The sequence below is a fragment of the Myotis myotis genome, unplaced genomic scaffold, assembly GCF_014108235.1.
Source record: "Myotis myotis isolate mMyoMyo1 unplaced genomic scaffold, mMyoMyo1.p scaffold_m19_p_18, whole genome shotgun sequence".
Classification (NCBI taxonomy): domain Eukaryota; kingdom Metazoa; phylum Chordata; class Mammalia; order Chiroptera; family Vespertilionidae; genus Myotis; species Myotis myotis.
In genome coordinates, this window is record NW_023416322.1 from 9,113,205 (window position 1) to 9,140,256 (window position 27,052).

At 47.3% G+C, this 27,052-nt stretch overlaps 1 protein-coding gene across 1 annotated transcript; it reads right to left on the reverse strand.

Annotated features, from left to right (window-relative positions):
- Positions 1–5,515: 5,515 nt before the first annotated feature.
- Positions 5,516–27,052, reverse strand: PM20D1 (peptidase M20 domain containing 1). The gene is made up of 13 exons (XM_036344565.1): positions 26,794–27,052; positions 23,394–23,480; positions 21,632–21,864; positions 21,325–21,411; positions 19,304–19,437; positions 18,874–18,993; positions 17,745–17,820; positions 17,316–17,377; positions 16,992–17,070; positions 14,554–14,625; positions 9,253–9,421; positions 7,007–7,106; positions 5,516–5,850 (listed from the first exon to the last, which is right to left on the reverse strand). Exons 1-13 carry the CDS (start codon positions 26,960–26,962, stop codon positions 5,727–5,729), a joined length of 1,512 nt encoding a protein of 503 aa, XP_036200458.1. The 5' UTR covers positions 26,963–27,052; the 3' UTR covers positions 5,516–5,726.

The window sequence follows — 27,052 nt, forward strand, 5'->3', positions numbered from 1 at the left end:
AAGTTGCTATGAGCATTTCTATACAAACTTTACCTGTTTTCAATTCTTTTGAGAATATACTGTGAATTGCCAGGTGATATAATTCTACGTTCAGCTTTTTGAGGGGAAAAACTATTTTTGCTGCAACTGCACTATTTTACATTCCAACACTTGTCATTGTCCTTTTTAAAAAAATCATGGCCAACCTAGTGGATGGTATTTTATAGTTTTGATTTGTATTTCCCCCGTGACTAACCTAAATAATGTTTTAATCCACCAACCTTTCTCCAGTCCACTGACTTGATTTTTCAACTGTTACATTGCAACAGCCTACTTTGTAGGGTAATTATTAGAATTAAATGAGTTTATTATGCGAGTTATATATATATCATTTAGAACAGTGCCTGGCATATAGTAATCACTGTATGAGTGTTAGAAAGAAGGAAGAATGAGGCAGAAAGATGGAAGAAAGGAAAGAAGGAAAAAACAACCTCTTCACTATTCTTTTTCCCATTGTCCTTAAGACCAAGTCCTGACTTACAAGGCCCAAATAGGTCTCCTTCTAGTTTCCTGAAGATATCACACTCTCATTTGCCTCATTGTCTCTGCACATCCTATGCCCTTCATCTGGCAGCCTCCCTCCCCCAACTCTTTGCCTTATTCAATCTTTAAAAAAATTATTTATTTATTTTAAAAATGTGTATATAATATATTGGTGCCAAGAGAACAATAGACAGTATCATGTCAAGACACTCTACAGGGAAGCTGTCTCACAGAACGTGTAATGAAGAAGTGATAGGAGCCTGGCCCGCGGCTCAGTGGTTGAGTGTTGATCTATGAACCAAGAGGTTGCGGTTCGATTCCCAGTCAGGGCACATGACCGGGTTGTGGGCTTGATCCCCAGTGTGGAGCATGAATGAGGCAGCCAATCAATGATTCTCTCATCATTGATGTTTCTATCTCTCTCCCTCTCCCTTCCTCTCTGAAAGCATTAAAAAAATATATTTTTTTAAACGTGATAGGATGTGGTAAAACAGACACAATGAATCCTAAACGATCTGCATAACAAAAATCATATTTGGGAAATCTATTAAAGTAGCAATTCATATGTACTAGTGTTTCTACATAGAATAGGACTTAAGACTCAGTTTTGAATTATGTAACTGACAGCTAATTTTGGCATAACTTTGTAAGAGGAAAGAACTTAGGTTCTTTTAAAGGAAAAGTTAGATACAGAGAAAATATTCAACTTCTATATTTTAATAATCATAGTAACAATAATAATAGTCATTTATTAAAAACCTTCTTTGTATCAGGCATTACATAAAATGTTAACCCTTCTTATCATCTACTCAAGTTATTATACTCTCCATTTGGTAAATGAAATATCTGCTGGGATTGGTATTTTACTCAATTCTGTGTAAACTCAAAGTTTGTGTTCTTTCCACTATATTTTTTATTGTAATTTTTATCTGCCTTGTACTTGGCAGGTATTGATTATTTTTAAATTTTATTTTAAAATTTATTTTTCAATTACAGTTGACCTTCAATATTATATTAGTTTCAGGTGTACATCTCTGAGGCCTTCCTGACTTCCTGGACCAGGCGCCATTTATAATAATAAAAGCGTAATATGCTAATTAGACCAGCAGCTGAATGACCTTCTGGATGTCCTCTGGATGACCTTCCCGGTGACCTTCTGGATGAAGCCGGGGCTGTGAGGGCCGAGCCCCTTGCACGAATTTCATGCTTCGGGCCTCTAGTGGGGTATATAAGATAAGATCTTCTCTCTTAGACCTGGGCAAGAGAATCCCCTGCCCTGGGCTTCGTGCTTTAGAAAGTACCATATATCACAAAAGAACGAAACCTATTAAAAACTCAGGGGCGTTTCTGTCACTGGGATTCAGCACGCAGTGCTGGTTCAGAACAACTGGTCACCCTAAACACATACTCCTGAGACTACCGCAGAGAAACACTTCTCCATATACCTTGCCCTATGCTTTCAGAAGAAAAAAAATACATCTAAACACTGAAGTTTTGTGGATTGAGTCAGTGGGAACTTGGAGACAGACCTGGTTTTGGAGTGGAGGGAGGAACTGAGTTGTCAGAGTGCTTAGCTAAGAAAAAAGAAAATGGACTTGCCAGGACCGGCTTGGCTCAGTGGATAGAGCGTCGGCCTGCGGACTGAAAGGTCCCAGGTTCGATTCTGGTCAAGGGCATGCACCTTGGTTGCGGGCACATCCCCAGTGGAAGGTGTGCAGGAGGCAGCTGCTCGATGTTTCTCTCTCATCGATGTTTCTGACTCTCTATCTCTCTCCCTTCCTCTCTGTAAAAAATCAATAAAAATATATAAAAAGAAAAGAAAAGAAAAGAAAATGGACTTGTCAAATCCTTCCTCCCAGACACCATGACCGCAATAGATTCCTGCATGATGCGTATTTCCCAGGAGTGCTGGGCATCCCATTTCTTGCTCTTCTTTGAGTTCCCATTTCTGGAGATACTCAAGAATTAGTATAGTATTTGCACAATGTACATGGTAGCTGCGGGACATTTGTAATGTTAAATGATTTATATTATTCTTATCTTTTTATATTTGTGGGTCTAGATATAACATACATGAAATATGATACTTATCCTCTTTATTTACAACTACATGGACATTGAACAGTAAAATTGTGAATAGTTTTATGAAATATTTATTAGATTTCAATTTTCAAAAAAATTGATGAAGTGTTCAGCTCTTCAGTAGGGACTCTGTCTCTATTATCTACTCCGGAAAAAATAATACTGTATCTAGAATGGCCAAGTTTCTAGCAACCCAGGTTAAAATTAACTTTACTCCAGCCAAACTTTACTCCTTTCCTTTCTCATTTTCTTTGCTTATGAATATTTTGTCTTCCTTCCAACCTTAGGAAGTAAGTATAAGTGTGAGCTAAGTCCTTGATGTACCTGTGATTATCTGCTAGAGCTACCCAAGGTGGATTTGGGGAGCAGTAGATGAATGGGGGCAGGGGCACATGAAAGAACCAGGTTCCTGCCCCATCGTGCTCAGAGTCTTAGGGCTCATGTTGTCCTGGCCCAACCAGCACTTTCAGCCACTCTCTTCAGAAAAGCCTTCAGGGGCCACAGGGCAGCAATGCCTGTGTGCTCCCAGGATTGGAGCAGTTTTCTCTCTAGGGCCTTCTTTCCCACCCAGGAGGTCAGAAGACTACCCTTTCTGATGCTGGACGAGAGTGGTGAGACCAGATGGGGACAGGGTCCCCTGCTCATTCTTTTCCAAGTCATCCCATGGATTATTAGAGACCTGGCTGTCCCCAAACTCAGAGAAGGGAGAGGAGCTGAACCCAGAAGCTGGGGAGGGGGTGGCAGGAAATGGTGGCAGACAGAGGGAGAGGTGTGAATAGGGAGAGGTCAGCCAGGGGAACACAGACAGCTTGAGCGAAGAATTAAATCCAACAGCAGGACAGCTTTTGTCCTTGAGAACGCCCTGGACCCGAATGAATGAGTCACACACCACAGGTTCTTGGGGCAGACAGTGGAGCAATTGGAAAAAAATAAACAGGGCTTGGGGATTTCGGACCTGCATTTGAATTCTGGGGCTGCCTCATAAGAACGGTGTGATCTTGGGCAGAGGACTTCTCAGTTTCCTTTTCGGTGCTATTAGCACCGCCAGTTGGATTCAGATAGACTCCGCCCCTAACACCTGCATGACCTTGGACAAATAGTTAACCTCTGAGTCTCCGGTGCCTCCTCTGTGAAGGAGGAGTAATACCACATTAGAGTTGCTGTCAGGATTAAACAAGGACGTGGAGGGGAAGTAGGCTTCATCAGTAACTTAGGATCAGAGTCACGGTGAGTTTGGGGACAGGTGACATGGGTTAGAGGTGTAGCCCCCAGCCAGGTATGTAACCTCTCTGAGAACCAACTCCTTCTCCCTATGAGGGGGTAATGGTACCTTCTTCGCCCGGGGCGTTTGTGGGGCTCCGATGAGATAAGGACTATGAAAGCTCTCTGTACAGCTCCGGACAACTGGGAAGGATTATTTTTGTTCTTCAGCTCACCCACTAACAAAGGCTGAATAAGTACGGAATTGGCCAGAAAAAGGGAGGGTGAGGGAAGGAATGTGAATATCAGGGCAAGTAGCAAAGAAGCTCCAATAATCCCAGCCCTGTTCTTACCACTTTCCATTAAGCTTAAGCTGCAAGAAACAGCTGCATCCACAGGAGGGAGGTGAGGAATGGGGGCTGGAGGAGGATCAGGGGTTGTGAGGAGGAAAAAGGAGCCCACTGCTGTCAAACCCCAGGAATGTCCTTGTCTGGTAAGGAAAGCAGGGGCGGGGGGTGTCTCTCAAGTCCCAGCTCCCTTTGTGTCTCTCTGCGACCCCAGCCTCTGTGATCTGCACAGCGCAGCTCCCAGCTTTGAGGCAAAAATTCCCCCCCCTCCCCCCGCCCCCGCCAAGTCCCCCACCCGGCAGCTACTGAGCGGATTCAAATGTGCTCAGGGTTGGATTCCAGAAGACAGCTCTGCCGTCCCCTAATGGGAGGCAGCCTGCACCTCCTCATGCCCCCACAAGCCAGCCTCCCCTGCCCCCCTGCCCTCTACTCCCCCTGAAAAGTCGGAGCCAGGACCTGATGCCCGGGGCCAGGGCCCTGCTGGTCCCGGACTTCTCTGAGAGGCTGGACCATGAGTGCCCTTCCTGAGCAGCTCAGCCCATAGGATGTGCCAGGGAAATGTTTCCACACTCGCCTGCTTCCTGAGGTAGGGCAGCAGCAGCAGGTGGCAGGAAAGGGCAGGGGAGGGAGCAAAGCCTGGGCAGCCCTTGGCAGAAACCCAAGAACAGAGACTTTCTTCCCCAGGCTCCAGAACCAGGAGGGTTGGGGCTCCTCCGAAGCCCCCTGCCTTCGTTGATGCTGCCTAGAACACTTGATTTGACCAGCGGTTGTGGTGATTATGGTGGTATCACAATTTGACTAAGTTCTGCTCCAGATATAGAATAAATTGGAGGGTAAAGGGAGAGATGCAGGGGCCGGAGAGGACAAAGAGCCAGTGAAATAATCCAAGAAGGACCCGGGGGTGTGGTAAGGAAAGGAAAAGGAAGTTACAGCATGAAGAAACAGATAAGCCACGGAGAAGGCAGCCTGGCAAGAATGCCCTAAATTAAGCACTCTCAGCAGGTAAAACCTGGGTAAGCCTTTTCACATCTGCATTTGGTAAGTCAGGCCTGGAGTGTGGAGCTGTTAAGTAACCAGCATATGACAGACAGGCCAGATACCTTCTCAGACAGGGACAAAGAGGCAGGAAGTGCTGGTCAGTTGAGGGACGGAGAAGCAAGAGGAAGGGAGAAGCTACATCCCTGCTGACTGTCCCCTGACCTTGTTCTTGGGAGCAAGGCAGGTGGGGATGTATTACAGTGTGTGTGTGTGTGTGTGTGTGTGTGTGTGTGTGTGCTTATTTTAGTTATTTTTTATTGATTAATTTTAGAGAAATGGAGGAAGTGGTGGGGGGGGGGAGAGAGAGAGAAATATTGATTTGTTGTTCGACTTATTTATGCATTCCTTGGTTGTTCCCTGTATGAGTCCTGACCAGGGATTGAACCCGCAGTCTTGAGCATCGGGGGTGATGCTCTAACCAACGGGCTACCTGGCCAGGGCTACAATGTGGTTTTGACCCAAAGTTTCATCAACATTGGCTTTCTCCCTTGGGTTAGTCCTGGCCTAGGGTCAACCTGATCCAGCTGCTCCGGGACCTCACAATTCGTGCAGGTGAGACACTGGCCTCTGTTCTGTGTCAGCGTTCTGGATAAACTCAAAGATGAATTTCACCTGGCTCTCGTAGGCTTGGACTGAGATTCTCTCGTTGATTCCATGTATGCTGGGGGGAAGAGAGAGCCCATAGCTGAAGCACAAGTATTATTAGGGAGCACTCTCCACCCCATACTCTTGAAACCAGTGGCGTTTGACCCTCTGGGGTAGGAAGTGGGCAAGTAGGAGAGGCCATTTGTAGGAAGTGAGGTTTCCTAGGAGCCCATGGCAAACTACAGTGGGGGTAACTAATAAACCCTGGGGAGTTCAAAATCATCTCCGGCTCTGGACTCACTCGATAATTTCTTCTCTGAATAGAAATGATCTTTCTCATTCTCTTTCTCTCAGGCCAGGGCCCCCAGCTAGATTTTTCTTGAAGCCAGCACTACTCCCATCTCCACCCCCACATTACTAGGGGCACAGGAGGTTCGGGAGGGCAACTGTCTAGGGTACTTATGGGGTTCTTTACCTAGGAATGTCACTCTCAGACCTCAGGCCCGCAACCTGCTTCTCCACAACACAAAACAACACAACGCACAAACAAACCTCACATGTAACTTCAAAGATGAAGGGAAATAAAGAATAACGACTTGCCCCTTCATTAAAAACAAACCAACCCCCCCCCCCCAAAAAACCCCCACACAAATCCATGAGAGCTGTTCTTAAGCTCATATTCAAATATTTTCATTCTGTTGGCAACTGACTGTGTGGAAATCGGGTCCGGATATGACCAGGAGCAGAGAAATACATGGAGATCATCCCCCCACACCCCAGGGGTAGAATTCGCTGAAGAACCCACAGAACAGTAATTGACACACAGCAGTTAAAATGGGTGATCCTGTCTTAGGTTCTCATGGTGCCCATCTTTGACCTCACGTGTGTCTACATTTCACTGAGTGGTAATCAAGAACTCTGTAGTCCCCCCCTTTTGGGGGAGAAAATGAGGTTCAGAGGGAAAGCACTCTCGGAAAGGGAGGATTAGCTGGGATTAGCTAATCATCTCCAATCATCTTTTTCATATCTCCGTCCCTGAAAAATAGAGACCAATTCCCACACATCCTGGGGAGTGGCAGGACGGGCAGTGAGGAAAGCTGGCCAGTTGGGTTCTACAGTGTCTCCATTTTAGTTTGTGCAGACCCTGGCCTTCTCCCATTCTGTGGACTTTCAGGAGAAAGCAGTGGGGGAAGGGACAGGTCAGTTGTATCAAACTTGGTCCACTCACTCACCTACGGAAGTCCTGAGGCTGCAGGTAGACGGGGTTGAACCGATAGATGCCAGTGGTGAGGTTTGTATAGAGTCGGCTGTCTGTTTGAGCAATACAAGTACCTAGAAAGGGAAGATCAAGAGGAAGGGGGTTTTATGTGAGTAACCAAGCCAAGGAAGAGGTTGGTGGTGGGCTGGCTGAAAAAATTAGGACCCCTAGCTCACTGCAGAGCAAAACCTCGGCCCTCCTGGGAGCCTGCAGCTGTGAATATCTCACTGAAACACCATTTCAGCCAGAAACATGGAAGATCCTCCCTCGGGCATTAGTGAGATATCCCTTCAATGATCCAAAGCTGTGTCCTCTCTCCACGATGACCATGGAGGCCAATACCTTTATTTCATACCCATAGCTAGGTATGTTTAGACATCTACAGGGGTGAGAAAAAGTAAGTTTTTAGTTGTTTGTGTGGAAAAATATATAATACAAATACATTTATTATCTTTATAATGAAAGAATAAACTCTGTGTTTCGTGTACTCACAATTGTAAACCTACGTTTGCCCACCCCTGTAGGTATCCAGAAATCAAACTAGCACTTCTTTATTGCCTCTACTTTCATCTGTATCATCCGAGATCAAAGAGAAACACTCTCTGGAGAACTTTACTGCTATCAAATGCGATCTTCTTAAAGTGGAACATCACTGCCTGTTATTCTCATCCTCTGTCTTCTGAGAGGTTTGGAAAGTCCCAGAATTCTCCAGCGCCCCACGTTCCTGAAGCCGCTCACCCACTACCCCAGTTGGGGCTGGGACTTGTCCTGATAGTGTGATGGAGTGAAATGAAATGGTAACTTGTCTTCTGTTCCATTTTTCACTCTTGGTTGCAGATGGGTAACTAGGCCCTTCACAATTCCTTGCTTTGGGGATTTCTGCCAGTTGACTGCTGCCTATCTTTTTTTTTTTTCTGCAAAAACCTAACGTTGTCACTGGGATTATGGCAGATGCCCCAGTAGAGAGCCTTTGATGGCCAAGGGAGGAGACGATGCAATGGTGAGGACAATGGTCCCTGGATAGGGGGATCCAGGCCCTGCTCTGGGCAGGAGTCCGAGGAGGTGGCAGACCTCAAAGGGGATGGCTGCTTGGTATCTTCAGATCTAGAGTCAAAGATCCTACTCTCCACACAGGCCAGGGAATGAACCAGAGGAAATCTCCAACCTGAAGTGACCCTGTGGCCAGGACAATGGATGTCTCAGAGGTAACACAAGGACCAATGACCATTGGCCAAGGGACTCCAATGCTGTGTTGCTACATAAAACCTTGAGGGCCTGATTCAAGGTGGGAATGGTGGGGTCCTGGGAGGCCTCATTAACGTCTCAGGTTGAATATCTTGAGGATTTGGGCTTACAGTCAGATTTAAGTTGATTAAAAAAACAAGGTTGCTTTTTTTTCTTCCATGCCCAAGTTTGTGGATGTAGAATTTCACAGTAAGCTCTTTAAGGGCTCATGCCTAGCAGAGGGGTAGGTCCTAAGTACGAGCTTAGACAATGTTTGAGGGGATCCATGATTAAGCCTAGATAAAGCAACCGGACCCAGTTCTTAACATTAGAACATTTCCTCTTCACACCACAGACCAGAGATTCTCAAACTGTGGTCAGCCATTAGCTGCTGTTAGAATCCCCTGGGGTATCTGCTTAAAAGGCAGATTCCAGGTTCCTCTCCAGAGTTGGTTAACCCAAATCCTTGGGTATAGGTCCAGGTAATCTGCATTTTAGTAGGTTCCCTAGGGGGATCCCCTTCCACTCTTCAATTCAAGAGCCACCGTCTACACAGTGAAGGCACACAGAGGTACTGCTGCTGGGAGAGAAGGGTGTAATTGCCAACGGTGTGGCTGGCAGGTGTTGCTGGGCTTCTGGTTCCGAGCTTTGCTGCTGAGCTGCATCCTAGAATGGATCAGAACCAGACTAGGGGAAACTTGGCTGCCTCCATGCCTCTCCCAGGGGATGAGGACTCCGGGCCGATCCCCTCCTCCATTTACTCTGGTCTAGGTTAGCCAAGAACCCAGGCTTGACCTGACCTAATTTATTGTTTCTGCTCCTTTCCTGTTTGCTTTCTCACTTCCACTCCAGGGAAGGGGGTGGAGACCCAACAGGAGGGGAAGTAGCCAGCTGTTTTTAGGCTCCACAGCTGGGGTGGGGGTGGGGGAGTGGACATTGGATAGAAAACAGTTCCAGCCCCCACCTCCCTCCAGCCACAGCTGATGAAGTCATTACCTGGAACAACAATGTTGATTTCCGGGAAGATGGACTGTATGGTCTGGCGGATCAGCTGGTAGCCCAAGGCCTGGTCATCAAAGGGACTGACAGGCAGGGGCTCAAAGCTCTCCAATACATGGAACTGGACCCGGTCATCCACCACAATATCCTTGGCCAGTTTAAGGACCTTCAGGGAAGACACAAAGGGAGTTTGATTTCTTACTAATCTGCTAAACAACTACTGTAGGAATTTAAACAGCCCTGATTTTTCTTGAGCAAGGCAGAGCTCTGGAGTTATAGAGGAGGCTCATTTTAGCACTGGGACCTAAGTTCAGCCAATTGGCTACAGGAAATAGAAGAGCTGGGTCTTCCTGGAAAGCCATCTACAGCATAAGTCAATTTACGCTACCTGTTCGAGAGACTTGCCTCATAGCCAGGAGGCAGGAAGGGAATTGGAAAATCAGGAAATGATGGGTCTTTTCCTTGGGTGGTGAGTCATGGGCTGAGTAAGATCGTAGGAGTCAGCAGAATGCGAATCTCAACCATCTCGAGGGGAATAGATGTGATGACCTCACTTCAACCTGGGATAGTGGTGATGAACAGATCACACTTTGCTTTCCCCTCTCTGGGCATCCCTGCTTCCTGTTTGTAACCAACGGCACTGGGACCAGGAAGATGAGTTCAACACAGACAAAAAGTCAGGAGTTGGGGGACTGGTGGTAAAGTTTTCTCTTTGCCTCCTTTCCTCAGGAAGGAACCTGAGGAAGCTCCTAGAAAAATTCAGTCTGAAATGACTAGAGATGAACCCAGGAAAGGTTCTGGCAGGATGTAGACCAGACCCTGAGGATTAGGTCACATGGAGCCATGTGGGACTGGACCAGGAGGCTGGCTTAGGGTGGCCCCCAAACCCACCCAGCCACGCAGAGAAAGCTCTACCACTAATCTCAACCCATTGGACCAGCAGGTGCTTTAGAGCTGCCTCTGTCCTAGACAGAGGAGTGTCCCATAGTCGGGGGATCACCTAAATGGGGGCATTATCTCAAGAGTACCCCTTTCAGGTCAGTGTTTCTTAGAAGCATGCTAGGACCTGAGTCTGGAAAGGAAATGAGGGTTCCTACTTCTGGCTTAAAAGCCACCATTTGAACCAAACCAATATCTCCACTTTTGGATTGGGGGCAGGAGGAAGGGTTGACTCAGGGATTATTTTCACTCTATGCTTATATCCCAAATACAGTAATACAAAAATATATAGTCTTGACACACTGGGAGTTTCCTGAAGTCATTCCCTTTGAGATGGGTTGGGACTGTGCCTGCTGTCCCCCCTGACCCAAATTACTTAGATCCCTGCTCCCAGAAATTGAAGAGGGCACCCAGATTGTAACCCCCTTTAGAGCACATTAGTCTCTCATTTCTCTAAACTCCTCTAGCCCTTACAGCACATTCCTACAGTAGTATGTTGTTCTCTGTTTTATGTGTACATACATTTTCCTCTCAAAGGGATAGCAAATTAGTTGAAAGCAAGGACAACGAAGACTCAAAAACTGGTGAGTCCAGCTTCCGTCCTGTGGCAAGGCTGTTATTATAACATCCCTGACGGGTTGTCATCCAGCCTGGGCTTGAACACTTCCAGTGGCAGAAAGCTCACCAACACGTGTTCTATTTCATTCTACCTTTGAGCAACTCAGCTATGAATGTCTTTCTTATAATGAACTGAGATATGACTTCCTGTAAGCCAAATCCATTTTTTTTTTTTTTTTTGGTATTGTGTGGAGAGCAGCTACAGGGTTTGGACAGGTTCAAGCCTTGGACTAATGAGAAGGCACAGTCCTCTCATGGCCACGTGCAAGTCCCAGCTTGGAGGGCAGAGCCCTCCCAGCACAATTATAGCCAACAGCTGTAGTTGTAAGCTTGAGCCTATGGTCCGAACACGTGGCCCCACGTGCCTGAGTGATGTGGGCTTGATAGAGTTCAGGTGCATGTAGTTGAGTAAGAGAACGTTGTAAACATCTTGACCACGCCCTTACTTCACCTGGTGGAATCTGGCTATAAAATAAAGACACGGCTTATAGTCCGTGGTGCTGTCTCTCCATCAGACAGGGTAGCATCCCACCCAGCCTCAGCTTTATTCTCTTGTCTGTCTTTTGTAATCCTTCACCGCCCCCCACTCAGGTTCACCCTTGGCCGTGCTGGCGCGGCACAGTATTGCATGTACTTCACAGGATAGAATACAGTACTAGGCACATCATGAACACCAGCCGAATGTCACCTCTGCGGAGATTAGAGGCAGTGCTCTTGCTGCCTGAATCTGTTCCCCAGGCCTGTGCGTAAGGATCTCAGTCTCAGCGTAAATGCCCCCTCAGAGGGGGCCGACCACTGTATGTAAAGCTGCTCAGGGCTCCTCTCCCACCCCCCAAATCACTTTGTGACACATCATTGGTGAGGCTTACCTCTTTAAAAAATCACTGTATTCACTGATTCCTTGCTGGTTGCTGTCTTCCCCACTGGACCCATGCACCACTGGAGTGGGAATCTTGTCACCACTTTCCCAAGTGCTCATATGAATGTCTAACTCATAGTAGCCACTCAAAAACACCCGGGGGAGGGAGGAGGGAAGGAAGGAAGGGAAAAAAAGAAGGAAGGAATCTTCTGCATTGCCCTCTAGATGAGAGGACATCTGGCCTCTCAGGAGCTCATTACCATCCCAGGCCCCATATTCCCAAACTCTCCTTCAAGGGGGGCTCCCTGAAGCATCTTCCAATGGTCTTATTTCTATCCCTTGAGGCCCATTCAGAACAAATCTTCCTTTCCACCTGGTGGCCTATTGTGTTTCTGAAGACCGTGGAGACCTATCTACACCCACAACGTGGGAAAGACCAGTAAAGGTGGAGGAAGAGGACTCTGGGGGCTGTTTGTGCTTTGGCAGGACCAGCCCAGGGCTCTGTACCCATGGCCCCCAGACCAGCAGGGAGCGAGTCCCTGATGCATGGAACTGGGGCATGAGGGAGTGGAGTGACCAGGACAAAGGGTGCTGTGTGTTTTGGGGATGATGGAGGCTTTCCATTCCTCACTGGGCAGGTGGGCAGGATGGGCCTAGGGCTTCCAGGGCTTTCATCAGATCGACAGGGAAGGAAAGCCACTGTGGCAGGGGACGAGAGAGGAGGGAAGGGCGGCAGAGCCTGGGGAGATGAAAGCCCCAGCTGGTGGAAACAGCCCTTGAAAAGGGCATGGAGTGGGAATGAGGTTGGAAAAAAACTGGTGGAAAGAAGCTCAATGAAGGGAATTCAGTGATTTCCTGGCCCCATGAGTCCCCAGGGAGAGGACAAAGGTTGGCACCTGATGAAAAGAAATAGCGCCCGGGGCTCACATGAGTCCCAACTCCCCTGGAGGGGCAGGCTGTTAACCTGTCTCCACCCACACCCCTTCCACAAAGAGGGGTGTGCCTCCCACCCTGTGTGACAGCAAAACTTTCCGTGGGGAAGGACTCAGGGAGAAAGGGCCACAGACGTCTAAGTGTGGCTGCGCCTTGATGAACTGCATCAGACACCCAGGAAACTCTGCCCACCCCTAACTCTGCTTAACTCGGGATGGGTTATTTACCAGATAGTGGTTCAGTTGCCCCTTTTGATCATTTTTTGAAGGATCAGATTTACTTTTTGAATTCTTTTGAGCTCCATCTGACGTTTAAATAAGCTAGATTTTCCCTTAGATGCCAAATATTCGGTGTCATTTCTACTCACCCTTCAGCTTCCAGCTCAGATGTTACTTCCTCAGGGAAGCCTTGCCTGTGCCCATACAAGGTCTGGCTCCTCGTTATATTCTCTAATAGCACCTGGTCCCTTTCGTCACAGCACTCATCACCATCTGCCATTACTCATTCATTGTTATAGTTTTGAAGTTGATGTTTGCAGCGGACCATTGCAAGGCTCTGTCATCAACCCTCTTCTCTCCTCACTGTACATATCCTTCCTGTGAGATCGTACTGATGCCAGAGATTTCATTTATGCTAACAGCACTCCAGCCTGTATCTCTAGTTCATCCTCTCTTCAGGCCTGAGGTATTCATAATTATCTATTAATATATTACGAGCTTCTCAACCTTCCGAACCATTACATTTCTCTGTGAACGTGCTCTTCTCAAATTCCCAATTTTGGTTGGAGGGATCAGCACCTGGCCAACTACCCAGATGAAAAAACCTTACTAAGCGGTTCTCAACCTTCCTAAAGCCTCGGCCCTTTAATGCGGTTCCTCATGTTGTGGTGACCCCCAACCATAAAATTATTGTCGTTGCTACTTCATCACTGTAATGTTGCTACTGTTATGAATCGTCATGTACATATCTGATATGCAGGATGTATTTTCAGGGGTCACGACCCACAGGTTGAGAACTGCTGCTAGAGCCATCCCAGCTTTCTTTCCCTGCACACCTCTCTCTCTCACACCTCTTGCAGGCACCCTCTTCTCCACCGCCTGACCATGGCCTTGGTTCAGACCTTCATGCCCCCTGCCTGAGAGGTCACCACAGCTGCCTGTCTCTTCCTGCGCCAGCACCTCCTCTGCATGGCTGCCATCACCACTCCCTAAGCAAGTCTGAGCAGATCGCTGCCCTGTTGGAAGCACTCCGACAGTTACCTTCTGTCCACAGCTAGAGCCCACACTCATCAGCACGACATACAAGGCCTTGATCTCCAACTGCGCCTCCATTTCCATCTCTCATTTCCCCCCAGTTTATCCTACTCTTCATCTTTCCTTGAATTGAGCCTTACTCTAAATGCCGTACTTCTAGCAGAGTCCTATTCGTCCTTTAAGTCCCAGCTCCGATTTCCAGTGGTTGGAAAAGACGTTCCTGACCCTCACAGGGTAGCACCAGTTCCCTTCTCGGAGTTGGTCCTATTTTCATTTGTTTGTCCCGAATTGTTATAATCATAGTGTAGTGTGGTAGCTTAAAGCACAGAGCACAGAGTCTGGAACTAGGCTGCTGGACGGGGAATCTTGGGCATGTTACTTGCCCATCTCAGTTTCTCCATGAAATGAGGACAATACAATTCCTACCTCAGAGGGTGGTTGTGGGGATTAAATGAGTGTGTGTATAACTTAGGACAGGACCACCTGCAGAGCAAGCCCACTATGTTTGCTACTATTATTTACTAGTGTTCATTGCCCACCCCCAGACTCCAAGTTTTCCCCAAACCACAGATCTCCTATCCTAGCCAAGTACCTGGTCCAAAGGGAGCCTTTGAAAAATGTTGGTTGAACAAATGAGAGACTGGGCCAGCCCTGGGGTTGCAGCTAAACCAGTCGTCAGGAAGACAGGGTACGTACCTCCTGGACCGTCTGTGCAGGGTGAATCCTGAAGTTGACAGTAGCCTGGGCCACTGGGGGGATGACGTTCACCTAGAGGGAGAAATACACAGCCTGGTCTGAGCCAATCTCAAATCCCCATACCCAACCCCTGCCCAGGAAATGCCAACTACCACCGGGAGGAGGCAGAGGGAGCTGATTTGACTTAAAGGTCTGGGGCTTACTTTTTTTCATAATTTATCTTTATTGTTGAAAGTATTACAGGTATCCCTGCCTGCCCCCACCCCTCCCATTGACCCCTTCCACCCTGCTCCCCTTCCTCCCCAGGCCTTCACCGCACTATGTCTGTGTCCATGGGGCTTAATCTTTTTAGTCAGCCCCTTGTCTTCCCTGGGCCCTTGACATGGGGCTGTGTTCAGAGCTAGAGGTGTGTCTGCTTTAGGGCAGATCTTTGTGTTTCTTGGGCCTGGAGGGCACTACAGAGAACTGCTCAGAACAAACAGTTCCTCTGTGATGCCCGGGCACCTCTGTTTTGGCCCTGGGTGGCACCTTTGGCAGTCTTCTGTGATTGCTCTCCTTCCCAGGGTGTCTAGGACCTTTCTGCAAGGGTGAGTGTTAGTGCATCCCCCGGGCAGGGCACCCGGAGCCTCGCAGGCCCATCATGGCAGGTCTGATCTCGAGGGGATGAGGATGCTGCTGCTGCTGGTGGTTTCCCACATCAATTGTGAAATTGGACTCTGTTCTCTGCCTCCAGGAAGAACCAGGACTAACTGGAGAACAGAGTTAAGCTATGGAGGCATTTTTCCCCCTCAGAGGCCATGAGAAAACAGATTCCCCAATCGCTTATCTTTCTTTTAATCGGTATGTGCAAAAAAGCACCAGACTAGGGACAGGGGAACTGGGCTGTTACAAATTAGACGTCTGAATTTGAATAAGTGCAACCTCTCTTCCTCCTCTCCTCTCCTCTCCTTTCCTTTTTCCTTCCTTCCCTTCCCTTCCCTTTCCTTTTGACAGTATTACAGATATCTCCCATTTTCTCCCTTTTTAGCCCCCTGCACTCAACCCCCTATACTTCTGTTTCTTAACTGGCAATTGGGGCGATAGTACTCACACGGCTGTTAGGAAGGTCAAATGGAGTAACAAATGTTAGCGTATTCTGGACAGATAAAGATGCCATGGACATTCAAGGACACAGTACTATTATTTCGTGGACACCCTAGGCTGCTGGTGAAGATAGCTCTGGTCTGGCTGACATGTGCCAGGAATTACTTCTGAGGTCCCATTCACTTCTCCTCAACCTGGGCTCCACAAGGCTACACTGTACGTATTCCAAGTGAACGGTGCTAGTGGAAGTTGTGTTGGTGGTGTTATACTAATAGGAGTGGTCTATTATTTCAGAAAGGTCTATTACTTCATGATTTCAGAAAGGCTTATACCCGTGCTAAATAGCATGGCTGGGCTTCCTTTAAACCAGTGGTTCTTGACCTTCTGGCCCTTTAAATACAGTTCTTCATGTTGTGACCCAACCATAAAATTATTTTCGTTGCTACTTCATAACTGTAATGTTGCAACTGTTATGAATCGTAATGTAAATATCTGATATGCAGGATGGTCTTAGGCGACCCCTGTGAAAGGGTCGTTCGACCGCCAAAGGGGTCTCGACCCACAGGTTGAGAACCGCTGCTTTAAACAGAGATGCCCTGAGTGGCCAGTCCAATTGGAAGTAAACCAATTTGCTGAAAAGTAGCTCTTAGAATAAGAATGTACCAATGTATTACTCACTTGAAAATTATTTCTATAAAACTAAACCTCATAGAGAATTGGTTTGCCAAGGCCACCCAATATTTAGTGTATTTTGAGAATGACAATGTGCACATTTTAAGTGCGGTATATATATCACAAATGTTATAGATTTTATAAGTGGCAGATGAGTTTCTCTTTTAAACTCAGGGTAACACTAGGGAAAAAATACATTAATCACTCATTAAATTTGTTAGGTGGGTATATCTTTCAAAATATAAAGAAGAGTAATAAGAAAGATCTTTGATAATAGATAGGTTAGAAACCTTTAGTCTACATGACCAAAAATGCTAGGTTAATATACTAGTATAACAGGTTGAATGAGTATAGGTCACAAGGATTCACTCCCAAATAAAACCTCTTCACACTAGGGTAATGTTTTTTTTTTTTTTTTTTTTTACAACCCAAAGAACATGGACACCCCCTAAACTACTAATATCCAAAATCTGGCCAGCGATTTCAGAGCCTTTGTAGACCTCAGCTAGAACTCTTGCTCTTGAGGCGTACCCAGCTGAGGACACAGGCAGTTCAGCACTGGGCCTTCCTATTATTCCAACTGCAACCAGATGAGGAAGGAGGAGCCAGGGGATAAAGCCAAGGAATGGAGGGGTGGGCGGGCAGTGAGCAAAAGGTGTATGGGAGGGACCAGATGATGTTACCTTGATCCCTGCCTTGAACATGGTGACTGCCGTAGTGGTCCTGACCAGCGCATTGGTTATATCCTCTCTCTCCATTAACCTAAGCAAAAGGACTAAGGTCAGATGTTGTCCAATGGGGGAAAAATGAGTTGGAGGACCACCCACTTTCCGGAACCTTTAAGAGATCTTTAAGGCTAGGGGGGATGTCCTATCTATGAATTACATATAGTGTTTGGTGGCTGAGGAACAATTATTAGTCAGGTCCAGTAGAGCCAAGGAGAGGGGACTGGGTGGTGGGTAGGTATGGGGTGGGGGTGTGTGAGGGAAGGAAAGATAAAACTTTACCTGCTTACGAGGGGCCAAAATAGCCACAGGTTGTTGAAGATGACATTGGCAGGGAAGGAAAACTGAAAGAAAGAACCAGGTCAGCAGGATTTCAGAGGGGTCAGCATAACAGGGTCGCTGTACCTGAGGCCTGGGTCTCTTCCTGCTTTAGGTCTGCCTGAGGGCCCTCAGCTGTAGCCTCAAGGATGAGTGGGAACCGGCTCCCAACCGGTGCCTGGGTGTGTTAGGTCTTAGGGTCTCAGATAAGCACCAAGAACCTCAAGGAACAAGCCAGATCCTTGTGTCTTGGCTCAGCCACTGTCTGAGACTGAGAATGGGCAGAGCACTGGTACACAGTAGGGCCCTTTTATTACTCTAAAGGCGATTTCTCTGCCACCCTTTCTTCCTCTCCCACAGCTGCCAGGGCGTATGTGAGACTTCTTCCCACACCTCATTAGCCAGTTGCTGCAACGTCATCTTCAAGGGCCCACTTCCAAACATGTTTGGCATTGGAGTCTGCTCCAGTCTGGAAGAGAAAAGGAGTTCTTGCCCAACCTTAGGCAGAGACCCACAGTTTGAAGAGGAGGAGGAACGAGACAGGAGGTTTCAATGGGCCTGGCCAAGAGGTCTCCTATTCACCTCCACCAATGAACCATCCAAAGATCTCAAAACACAAGCAAGACCGCCTCTTCTCCACCAGCAGGATCGGTCTTTTCTACCCAGTCTGAGTTAGGGCACTCTCCCCACCCCCATATCACTTACCCCACAGTAGCCCAATTGTTAGTCTCCTCCACTAATTGTGAGTTACTTGAGGAAAAACTGTCTGTTTTTTCCACAACTGTTATGCCCTCGACCAGGCACAAAGCCTGAACAGGGTAGATAGTCAGTTGAATGTTTAATTCAATAAATATAGTTCGCCCTAACCGGTTTGGCTCAGTGGATAGAGTGTCGGCCTGTGGACTCAAGGGTCCCAGGTTCCATTACAGTCAAGGGCATGTACCTTGGTTGCGGGCACATCCCCAGTGGGGAGTGTGCAGGAAGCAGCTGATCAGTGTTTCTCTCTCATCGATGTTTCTAACTTTCTATCCCTCTCCCTTCCTCTCTGTAAAAAATAAATAAAATATATTTAAAAACAAACAAACAAACAAATAAATAAATATAGTTCTTCTTTCCACTTTGCTAAAAACACACCCACCCAGATAGTGGTAAACACTGGTCCAGAGCCTCCTGTCCTCGCCCACACCCAGCAGCCTTTATTTATCTCTGTCCTCTTCTCAGGGCACGTGGGGAATTTAGACAGCGTACGTCATTGCCGGCTTGTATTTCTGACTTCTGGTCTGGACCTTGGACTGGCCCAGCGACTTGAGCTCGCTTTTGTTTGCTGGCCTTTGCTTGCCATATGGGTAGGTCTCCTTCTGACCTCTCACTCTTGTCTGGGTACTGGTGGCTCTGTCCTCCCGGCAGCCCTCACCCTGGCTTCTCAGCCCCACTTCAGGGAAGGACACTTAAACTCAGAGTGGGAAAGCGCCAGGCAGTCCATCCCGGGCCTGGCCCGGGAGCAGGGCCAGGGGCTGCTCACCGGCTGACAGCAGCTGCGAGGATGCCAATGCTAGTCTCCTTGGGAGGAGCTGAAGAGTGGCCCGGAGTCATGTTTACTTCCAGCATGAGGTCAAGTGAACCCTTCTCCGAGACCGAAACCCTGCAGGGAAAGGATCAGAGAGGGCCCTCCTATCTTCTTCTCACCTGAATTATCCCATAGGCCCGCAGGCCGATCTGCGCAGTGGTCGGGTGGGCTAGGGGGTCAGCTTCATGCTACTTAAAGAAATCTACACTTTAAGAAGCGGAGGGGAAAGGGGAGCCCAGAACCGGTCAAAGCTCAGGGGAACGAACGCAAGAGGAGTAAACTATAGTTGTTGCAGCATGGCTTACAGTTACTAGGCGGGGGTCATCTCAGATGGGCGAGAATGCCTTCCAAAGTTGCGGGGGGAGGGGAGAGGTGCTTTACTCACATGGCAAAGGGCGTCTTGAGGCTGGGAATGAAACCATCCAAGATGAAGCTACCCTCATCCACAATGAAGGCGAGCTGGACACCCCTTGCCTGGAGGAGGGCTGAGATCTTCTGAGCCCCATGTGCCCCTGACACCTGCAGATATTGAACCCGGAGCCACAATCTTTCTCAGCCAGACCTCCAGGGACAGCTAATGGAGACCCATCAGCTTAGCCAGGGGCTCTAACACCTCCCTGTCCCATCTCTTCCTTGGAGGAAAGGGGTATAGACAATACAGCCTCACAGATTCCTGGAATGTCAGAGCTGGAAGGACCAAACACCCCTCATTTCACAAATAAAGAAACTGGGACCCAGAGAGAAAGTAATTTGCTGGGGGTCAAAGTAAGCAGCATCACTGGGAATCGAACATACTCATTGATCTCCCTGTTATTTCTCTTTGCGTCACACCGATGTTTCTCAAGGTTTAGTTGACAGACCACCTGCCTGCCTCAGATATTACCAGGGAGTGAGCTAAAAATTCAGATATATGCATAGCATTAAGTGAAAGAAGCCAATCTGAACAGGTTAACTACTGTATGATTCCAACTATCTGACATTCTGGAAAAGGCAAAATGATGGAGAGAGTAAAAACATCAGTGGTATGCAGACTGGTACAACCACGATGGAAAACAGTGTAGAGTTTCCTCAAAAAATTAAAAATGGAATTGCCATTTGACATGGTGATCTCACTTCTAGGAATATATCCTAAGACTCGTGAAACACGAACCAGAAAGAATATATGGATCCCTATGTTCATAGCTGCGTTATTTACAATAGACAAGATCTGGAAACAGCCCAAGTGCTCATGAGTGGATAATAAGACTGTGGTACATTTACACAATGGAATACTATGCAGTTGTAAAGGGATATATTATTACCCTTTGAGACAGCAAGGAGAGACCTGGAGATTATTATGCAATTGACAGAAGCCAATCAGAGAAAGACAAATATCACATGACCTCACTCATATATCCAATACAGTGGGGCCTTGACTTAACGAGTGTCCCGACTAATGAGTTTTTTGAGATACCAGCTGTCTCTCCACACCGATTTTTTTGCATTGAGTTGACAGAGTAATTTGAGTTAACGAGCTCCTTAACAAGTTCCTTAACGAGCTCGGTCTTGAACGAATTAAACTCGTAAGTCAAGGCCCCACTATATAATGAACAAACTAAACTGACGAATAAAATAAAAGCAGTGGCATGGAAACATGGAACAGACTGATGAATCTCAGAGGGAATGAGGGAGTGGGGACTGGAAGAGATTAACCAAAGAACTTGTATGCATGTATGCATAGCCCGTGGACAGGGTGGTGAAAGCCTGTAGTAGGACTGGAACTGGGTGGAGGGGGCAATGGGGGAAAAAAGAGGACATCTGTAATACTCTCAACAATAGAAATTAAAAAAAAGATCAGTGGTTTCGAGGGGTTCAAGGAGGGAGAGAGGGATGAACAGGCAGGCACAGAGGGTTTTAAGGGCAGTGAAAATACTCTGTAGGATGCAATAATGATGGACACAAAGTCATTGTACAGTTGTCCAAACCCATGGAATGTACAACACCAAGAGTGAACCGTAATGTAAACTACGAGCTTTGGGTGATTGTTATGTGTCAATGTAGGTTCAATTGTAACAAAGGTACCACCCTGGTGGGGGATGGCGATGTGATAAGTGGGGGAGGCTATGAATGTGTGGGGGTAGAATATAAGAAATCTATATTCTCAATTTTGCTATGAACCTAAAACTATTCTAAAAAAAAAAAAGTCTTTTAAAAACAAATTGAGATCGATGACACAGGGCCCGGGAATCTGCCTTTTGGTCAAGGGCCTTAGATGGGTCTGGCACACAGATACCCAAAGAAGTTGGCAAACCACCACACCAGATCCTGAAGACCCTACAGCTGGGGAGCAAACTGGTCTGGGTGAAGACACCCCCACCCCCATCCCATAGGGGTCCCAGAGATGGGGATAGGATGAAGAGGCTCTACCTCCTCATCATGGCCCAGAGCAATGAAGAAAGTTCTTCGGGGGATGTAATTTCTGATCAGCAGGAGCTCCAAGGCCTGCAGGATTGCCTGGGGGACAGAAGCATATCAGAGGAGGAAAAGGGTTATTATCTAGTGGGAGTACCAGGGCATGAGACATTCAGCTACCTGCACCAGGGCTGGTGTGACTCGGATTGGCTAGGTTCTCTTTAAAGACAGCAAATTCAAATTGCACTTCCCATTCCCCTCACCCCCAACTCCTGGGTTGATCTTTAGGGCCCCAAGGCAGAGGGAATATAGCATTTCAGACCATCACAGAGTTCTTGTTGTCTAGTGTGCCTCGACCATAGATGAAGCCATCACGTTCCAACCCAGAGAACGGGGGCACCTCCCAGCCCTGGTCCGGGGCAGGCACCACATCAATGTGAGCCAGTAGCATGTAGGGCTGCAAGCTTGGGTCCGAGCCTTGGACAGTGAACAGGTGGCTGTATTCTCCCACGACTTCATGCTGGATAAAGCTGGTTCTGAACACAGTGGGAAAGACTAGAAGCAAAGGGATGGAAAGCAGGGAGAGAAAGCCAGATTTAAGTTTCAACTGGTCTCCCACCATGTGGTGCCCCTGCCCTTAAAAAAAAAAAAAGAAAAAAGTTAGACTTCTTTTGGAAGCCTTCTGGGACAAAGCCAGTCTGATTTCTGATTTGCCCACACAATCTCTGAAATTTGTTTTTCCCATATGTCAATTGGCAATTTCTATGCAGTGACATGCATGTCAAGACTCCACCACAGCCCTAACCGGTTTGGCTCAGTGGATAGAGCGTTGGCCTGTGGACTCAAGGGTCCCAGGTTTGATTCCGGTCAAGGGCATGTACCTTGGTTGCGGGCACATCCCCAGTGGGGAGTGTGCAGGAGGCAGCTGATCGGTGTTTCTCTCTCATCGATGTTTCTAACTCTCTATCCCTCTCCCTTCCTCTCTGTAAAAAATCAATAAAAAAAATAGATTAAAAAAAAACACTCCACCATTATGACAGTCAATAGCTCAAGATGTGGCCTGGTCTGACCTATAAACATGTTGTCATAAGTACATGTTATAGGGCTCTGCAAACTAGGGATGTGTTAAATTTTGAATATAGTAGGCCCCAGTCTCCAAATTACTTGGAACCAAACATGACCCATATCTATAAATCGGAGATATTTTCTTTTAAAAAACAGTACTCCTACTGTTTGTGTTACATGGATATAAAAGATTGCTCTGTCCAGCACAAGGCCACACTTCTGCGTCCACGTGTGAATGTTCCCAGGGTCATTCTTCAGGTTGCAGATAAGTCTTAGTACAGGTGGCCTTAGACACACGGGAGGAAAAACTTTGCTCTCCCACTGGGCTTTGTTGGAAGAGCCCACAAATACCAACATGGATACCTGGGAACAAAAACCGGAAGTAGAATATGCTTTTATTTTGTCAGCCAGCTTGTCTTCTTGACTGTCACTGTACATTTAGTTCTGTACTTTTGTCTCCTATTTACTGAAGACTTCCAGCCTGGCCTCAGCCTGGCTGCTGGGCACTGATGCCAGAGCCACCTGTCCCAGGTAGAGAGGGGCCTCCTTGCTGCCCCCAGGCCAGCTTCTCCAACCCCTGACAACTTTGGAGGAGTGGCTTTTTATTTGATTTAGGAAGGTGGCCTTACTACTCTGCATGTGCTTTTCATATGGGGAGCAGGGAGTTCCAAATCTCCTTTTCCCCCTTGACCCATCCTCCAGCTCATGGGTGGTGGGGGTGAGGAGAGAGGACCGATATGATAGCTCAAGGCTGCTTACTGCCTAGAAACTCAGAAATGTGTTAAAATGAATCTGGAGTAGGGCCTGTGTAGGTGGAGTGAGTGAGTGTGTGTGCGTGCGTGCGTGCGTGCGTGCGTGTGTGTGTGAAGCATGGGGCATAGTTCTGGAAACTTGCACCGAAAGAAGGAATTCCTAGTCCCACCTTCTGATTTATTGACTAACACTGGTCGCCCTGTTATAGAAAGAAGGGTGTCCCCAGTCCGAACTCTCCCACCCTTTTCCCACAGTGTGTGGCTGACCTTTATGAATGTATTCTCCAAACTCAGCCAGGGCTGTGGTGTTGAACTCCCCGGGGTTGAAAGACACCGTTGGGATCTGGATGGCACCTGCCGGAGTCGGATAGTCAGATATGGGAGATTACAGATGACAACAGCCATTGGCTTTTCCACAGCCCTCTGTGCATAAAAATAGCTTTTACATTCATTATCTTATCGTTGCGGGGCGGGGATGGGGGGAGGGGGGAGGGGAGAGGGGGGAGGGGGGAAGGGGAGAACAATCCTTTAAAGTAGGCGCTGCTGTTTTTCCCAACTTGAAGGTAAGGAAACCAGCTTAGAGGTTAGAGCTGCTCAAGATTGTCCCGAAAGGAGCAGTAGGACTTGGATTTAAACACAGGTTTGTTTAGGTTCCTATGGTTCTCAGAGGAAAATAAAACCCAAGATTGGGGGAGGCGCAGGAGAGTAGATTTTGGACCCTGGCCCTGATGGGGAAGCTGCTGCTATAAATTGCTCCCCAAGGCCTCATTCTGCCTCTGAAACCACCATCCCTGGGATGAATCAGGAGCCCACAGGCCTGGGTCCCTCCATGAATGAGGCTTTGTGTGCAGAGCAGGCTTATTACTCATGGACTGGCTTATCCAGGGTCACTCTGGTCTCTCAGCTGAGGCCAGTTTTCTTTTTTTTTTTTGTGGCTCATAATACCTGGGAAGGGGTAGATTTAGAGCAGTGGTTCTCAACCTTGGCTGCACATTAGAATCATCTGGGAATCTTTTTAAAATCCTGATTTCTGGGCCTCAACCTCCGGAAATTCTGTTTCTTTGTTATGGGGTGGGGCCACAACATTAGTAACAAAGAAATAGAATTTCCCGAGGATGAGGCCCAGAAATCAGGATTTTAAAAAGATTTCCAGGTGATTCTAATGTTCAGCCAAGGTTGAGAACCACTGATTTAGAGGCTCCCAAAGGAGCTCTTCAGTCCTAAAGAATCTCATTTGCCCTCCCCAGATGTCTCAGTTCCTGACTTGCCAATAGGCTCATCCCTTTGAACCAGAAAGTGTTTGCACCCTTAGGAAGTCCTATTATTAAAATAAAAATAAAAAAATAAGTTGCAACAGCATGAATGCACCTGGAGAACATTACGCTAAGCGAAATAAGCCAGTCGGAGAAAGATAAGTATCACATAATCTCACTCATTTGTGGAATATAATGAACAACATAAACTGATGAACAAAAATAGAGCCAGAGTCATGGAAGCATCGAACAGATCGTCCATCCAACCTAAGAGAGAAGGCAGGGGAGGTGGGGAGGGGAGGTAAGAGATCAACCTTAGGACATGTATGCATACATATGAGCATAACCAATCGACACAGACAGTAGAGGTGGTGAGGGCATGTGCTGGTGGGTGGAAGTGGCCGGGGAGAGATCAATGGTAGTAAAAGGAGACTTACACAATACTTTAAACAATAAAGAATTTAAATAAAAATTTTTTAAAAAAGTTCCATTATCAAATTCAAACACCACTGGGAGGAGAAACAGGACTTATGAGAATATTTGATTAGATAGCAACCCCTGACACACTGGGGAAAAATGTACCTGGAGAAGCTTGCAGTCCAGGGCGGGCCTCTGAAAGACAAACTTAGGTGTGTACTCAGTTTTTTTCCTAAGGATCAGCCCTACAGCATAGCCCACTACATGGGTGGGGAAGCCACGGTTCTAAAAGATTAAATAAACTGCCTACATGAGAGGCAGACCAAGATGTGAACTCAGGCGCTGTGTCCCCTGTTCAGCTCTAAGCCGTGCTGCCATAAGGGTCCTACTTTAGGTTCTTATCATTACTTTTGCTTTCTTCTGTGCAGATTCTGGTGAGCAGTGGCCCGATGCCTTTCCGAAGACTATTTATCCTTTGCTTTGAAAGAGCACGGCTTTGCCCCCAGGCCTATCACTTTGCGCTCGCACAGTTTATATTCAATCACAGGGCTTGGCTTTTGCCCACTGCATATGTTTGCGTAGTCAGGGGTCGGCAAACTCATTAGTCAACAGAGCCAAATATCAACAGTACAACGATTGAAATTTCTTTTGAGAGCCAAATTTTTTAAACTTAAACTATATAGGTAGGTACATTGTTATTAACTTAATTAGGGTACTCCTAAGGCTTAAGAAGAGCCACACTCAAGGGGCCCATGGCACTTTGCGACCACGGGCGTAGGTAATTCATTTTAATCCGTTAATTAAAAGGTAATTCCTTTTAATTTATTAATTCCTCAAGCCCAATGGGGAAGAGGGACCTCTTTATCCCACAGGATCTAGCACTCAACAGAAATTTTTGTTTTTCTCCTGGAAAAATGCAGATTCAAAAGGTAAATGAACTTAAGCCTTGGTTTGAGGTCTAGGGGAAAGATGCCCTTTAATTAGCAGAAGAAATCAGGAACATGCCACACTCCAGTAACACCCCCCACACCCCTTCTTGGAGCCATCTGGTGTCCAGTGGGTCCCATAGGTGCTAGAAGTTGTCACCCAGGGCCCACTCCTTGCTGTGGGGTGCTGGGGAAGATCCTTTAACTGACCTAACCCTCAATTTCCGGACTCTGTAGATGATAAGATTAAGATCTTTTCACCTTATAATTGCGCAGAGATTTAATGGAATACTGTGCAGCTGAAAAAAAGAGGGATCACTTACCCTGTGGGACAGCATGGATGGACCTGGAAAATATTATGCTAAGTGAAATAAGCCCATCTGATAAAGACAAATATCACACGATCTCACTTATTTGTGGAATCTAATGAGCAGAATGAATTGACCAACAACATAAGATCTGAAGCACGGAGGTATGGAACAGACGGAGACACCTCGATGTGGGGCTGGGGGGATGAGAAGAGATAAACCAAAGAACTTATTTACTTATAGTTCTTATATTTACTTATAGGCATAGCTCATGGACCTGGGCAATAGGGCAGATAAGACATGGGCAATAGGGCAGATAAGACATGGTGTGTGTGTGTGTGTGTGTGTGTGTGTGTGTGTGTGTGTGGGTGGATAGGGGCTGGGAGGCATAGAGGTAAAAGGGGGGAGAAGGGGAGATAGCTGTAAACCTATGAACAATGAAAAGTTTCTTTAAAAAAAAAATCAAAACTTTCAAAGGTTAAAAGTACAAATAAAAAGGCAAGCAGGGGCTAGGGTGAGTGACTGCCCGGCCAACAGAAGCAAAGTTGGAGCTTTCAGGCGAGCCAGAAAACACGGGAGACCCCAGAAGTTAGGCCTGTGGGAGAGGTGCCCTCCCTAAGCCCGGGCACGACGTGTCGGGATGGAGGCGAGGCTGGGCAGTGATGTGAAGGACACTCTGTGACAGGAGAGTGGGGTACCGGGTTGGGCCTGGGAGAGAGGGACCCATAGCGGAGCATTGGTGGGCGACGGGGACCCGGCTCACCTTTCAGCGATTCCTTCATTGTGACGCGTTCCTCTTGGCTGAACTGAGAAGGAATTGGCGATGCCCTCTGATGCTCAGTGTCCCTCAGGCCCTTGGATCTGGTGACGGTGGCGATGCCTAGCAGCAGCATAGCCGCCAGGGTCAGCACGCAAACGTACGGCCGAGCCATACTTCTCTCAGGTTCCAGCTGCTAGTCTGCGGCGGCTGGAGTTTGGACCCAAACGTTCAGCCCGCGGTCTTCGCCCGTCATTGCTCCAAT

Bases quoted from the DNA above. Each gene is read 5' to 3' on its own strand.
- PM20D1 (XM_036344565.1), bottom strand. From the start codon at position 26,962: ATGGCTCGGCCGTACGTTTGCGTGCTGACCCTGGCGGCTATGCTGCTG. The intron at 21,865-23,393 runs GTCAGCCACACA...CTTTGCTTCTAG, and splicing joins TGGAGAATACATTCATAAAG to TCTTTCCCACTGTGTTCAGA. The intron at 18,994-19,303 runs GTGAGTAAAGCA...CTTTCCCTGCAG, and splicing joins CTCAAGACGCCCTTTGCCAT to GGTTTCGGTCTCGGAGAAGG.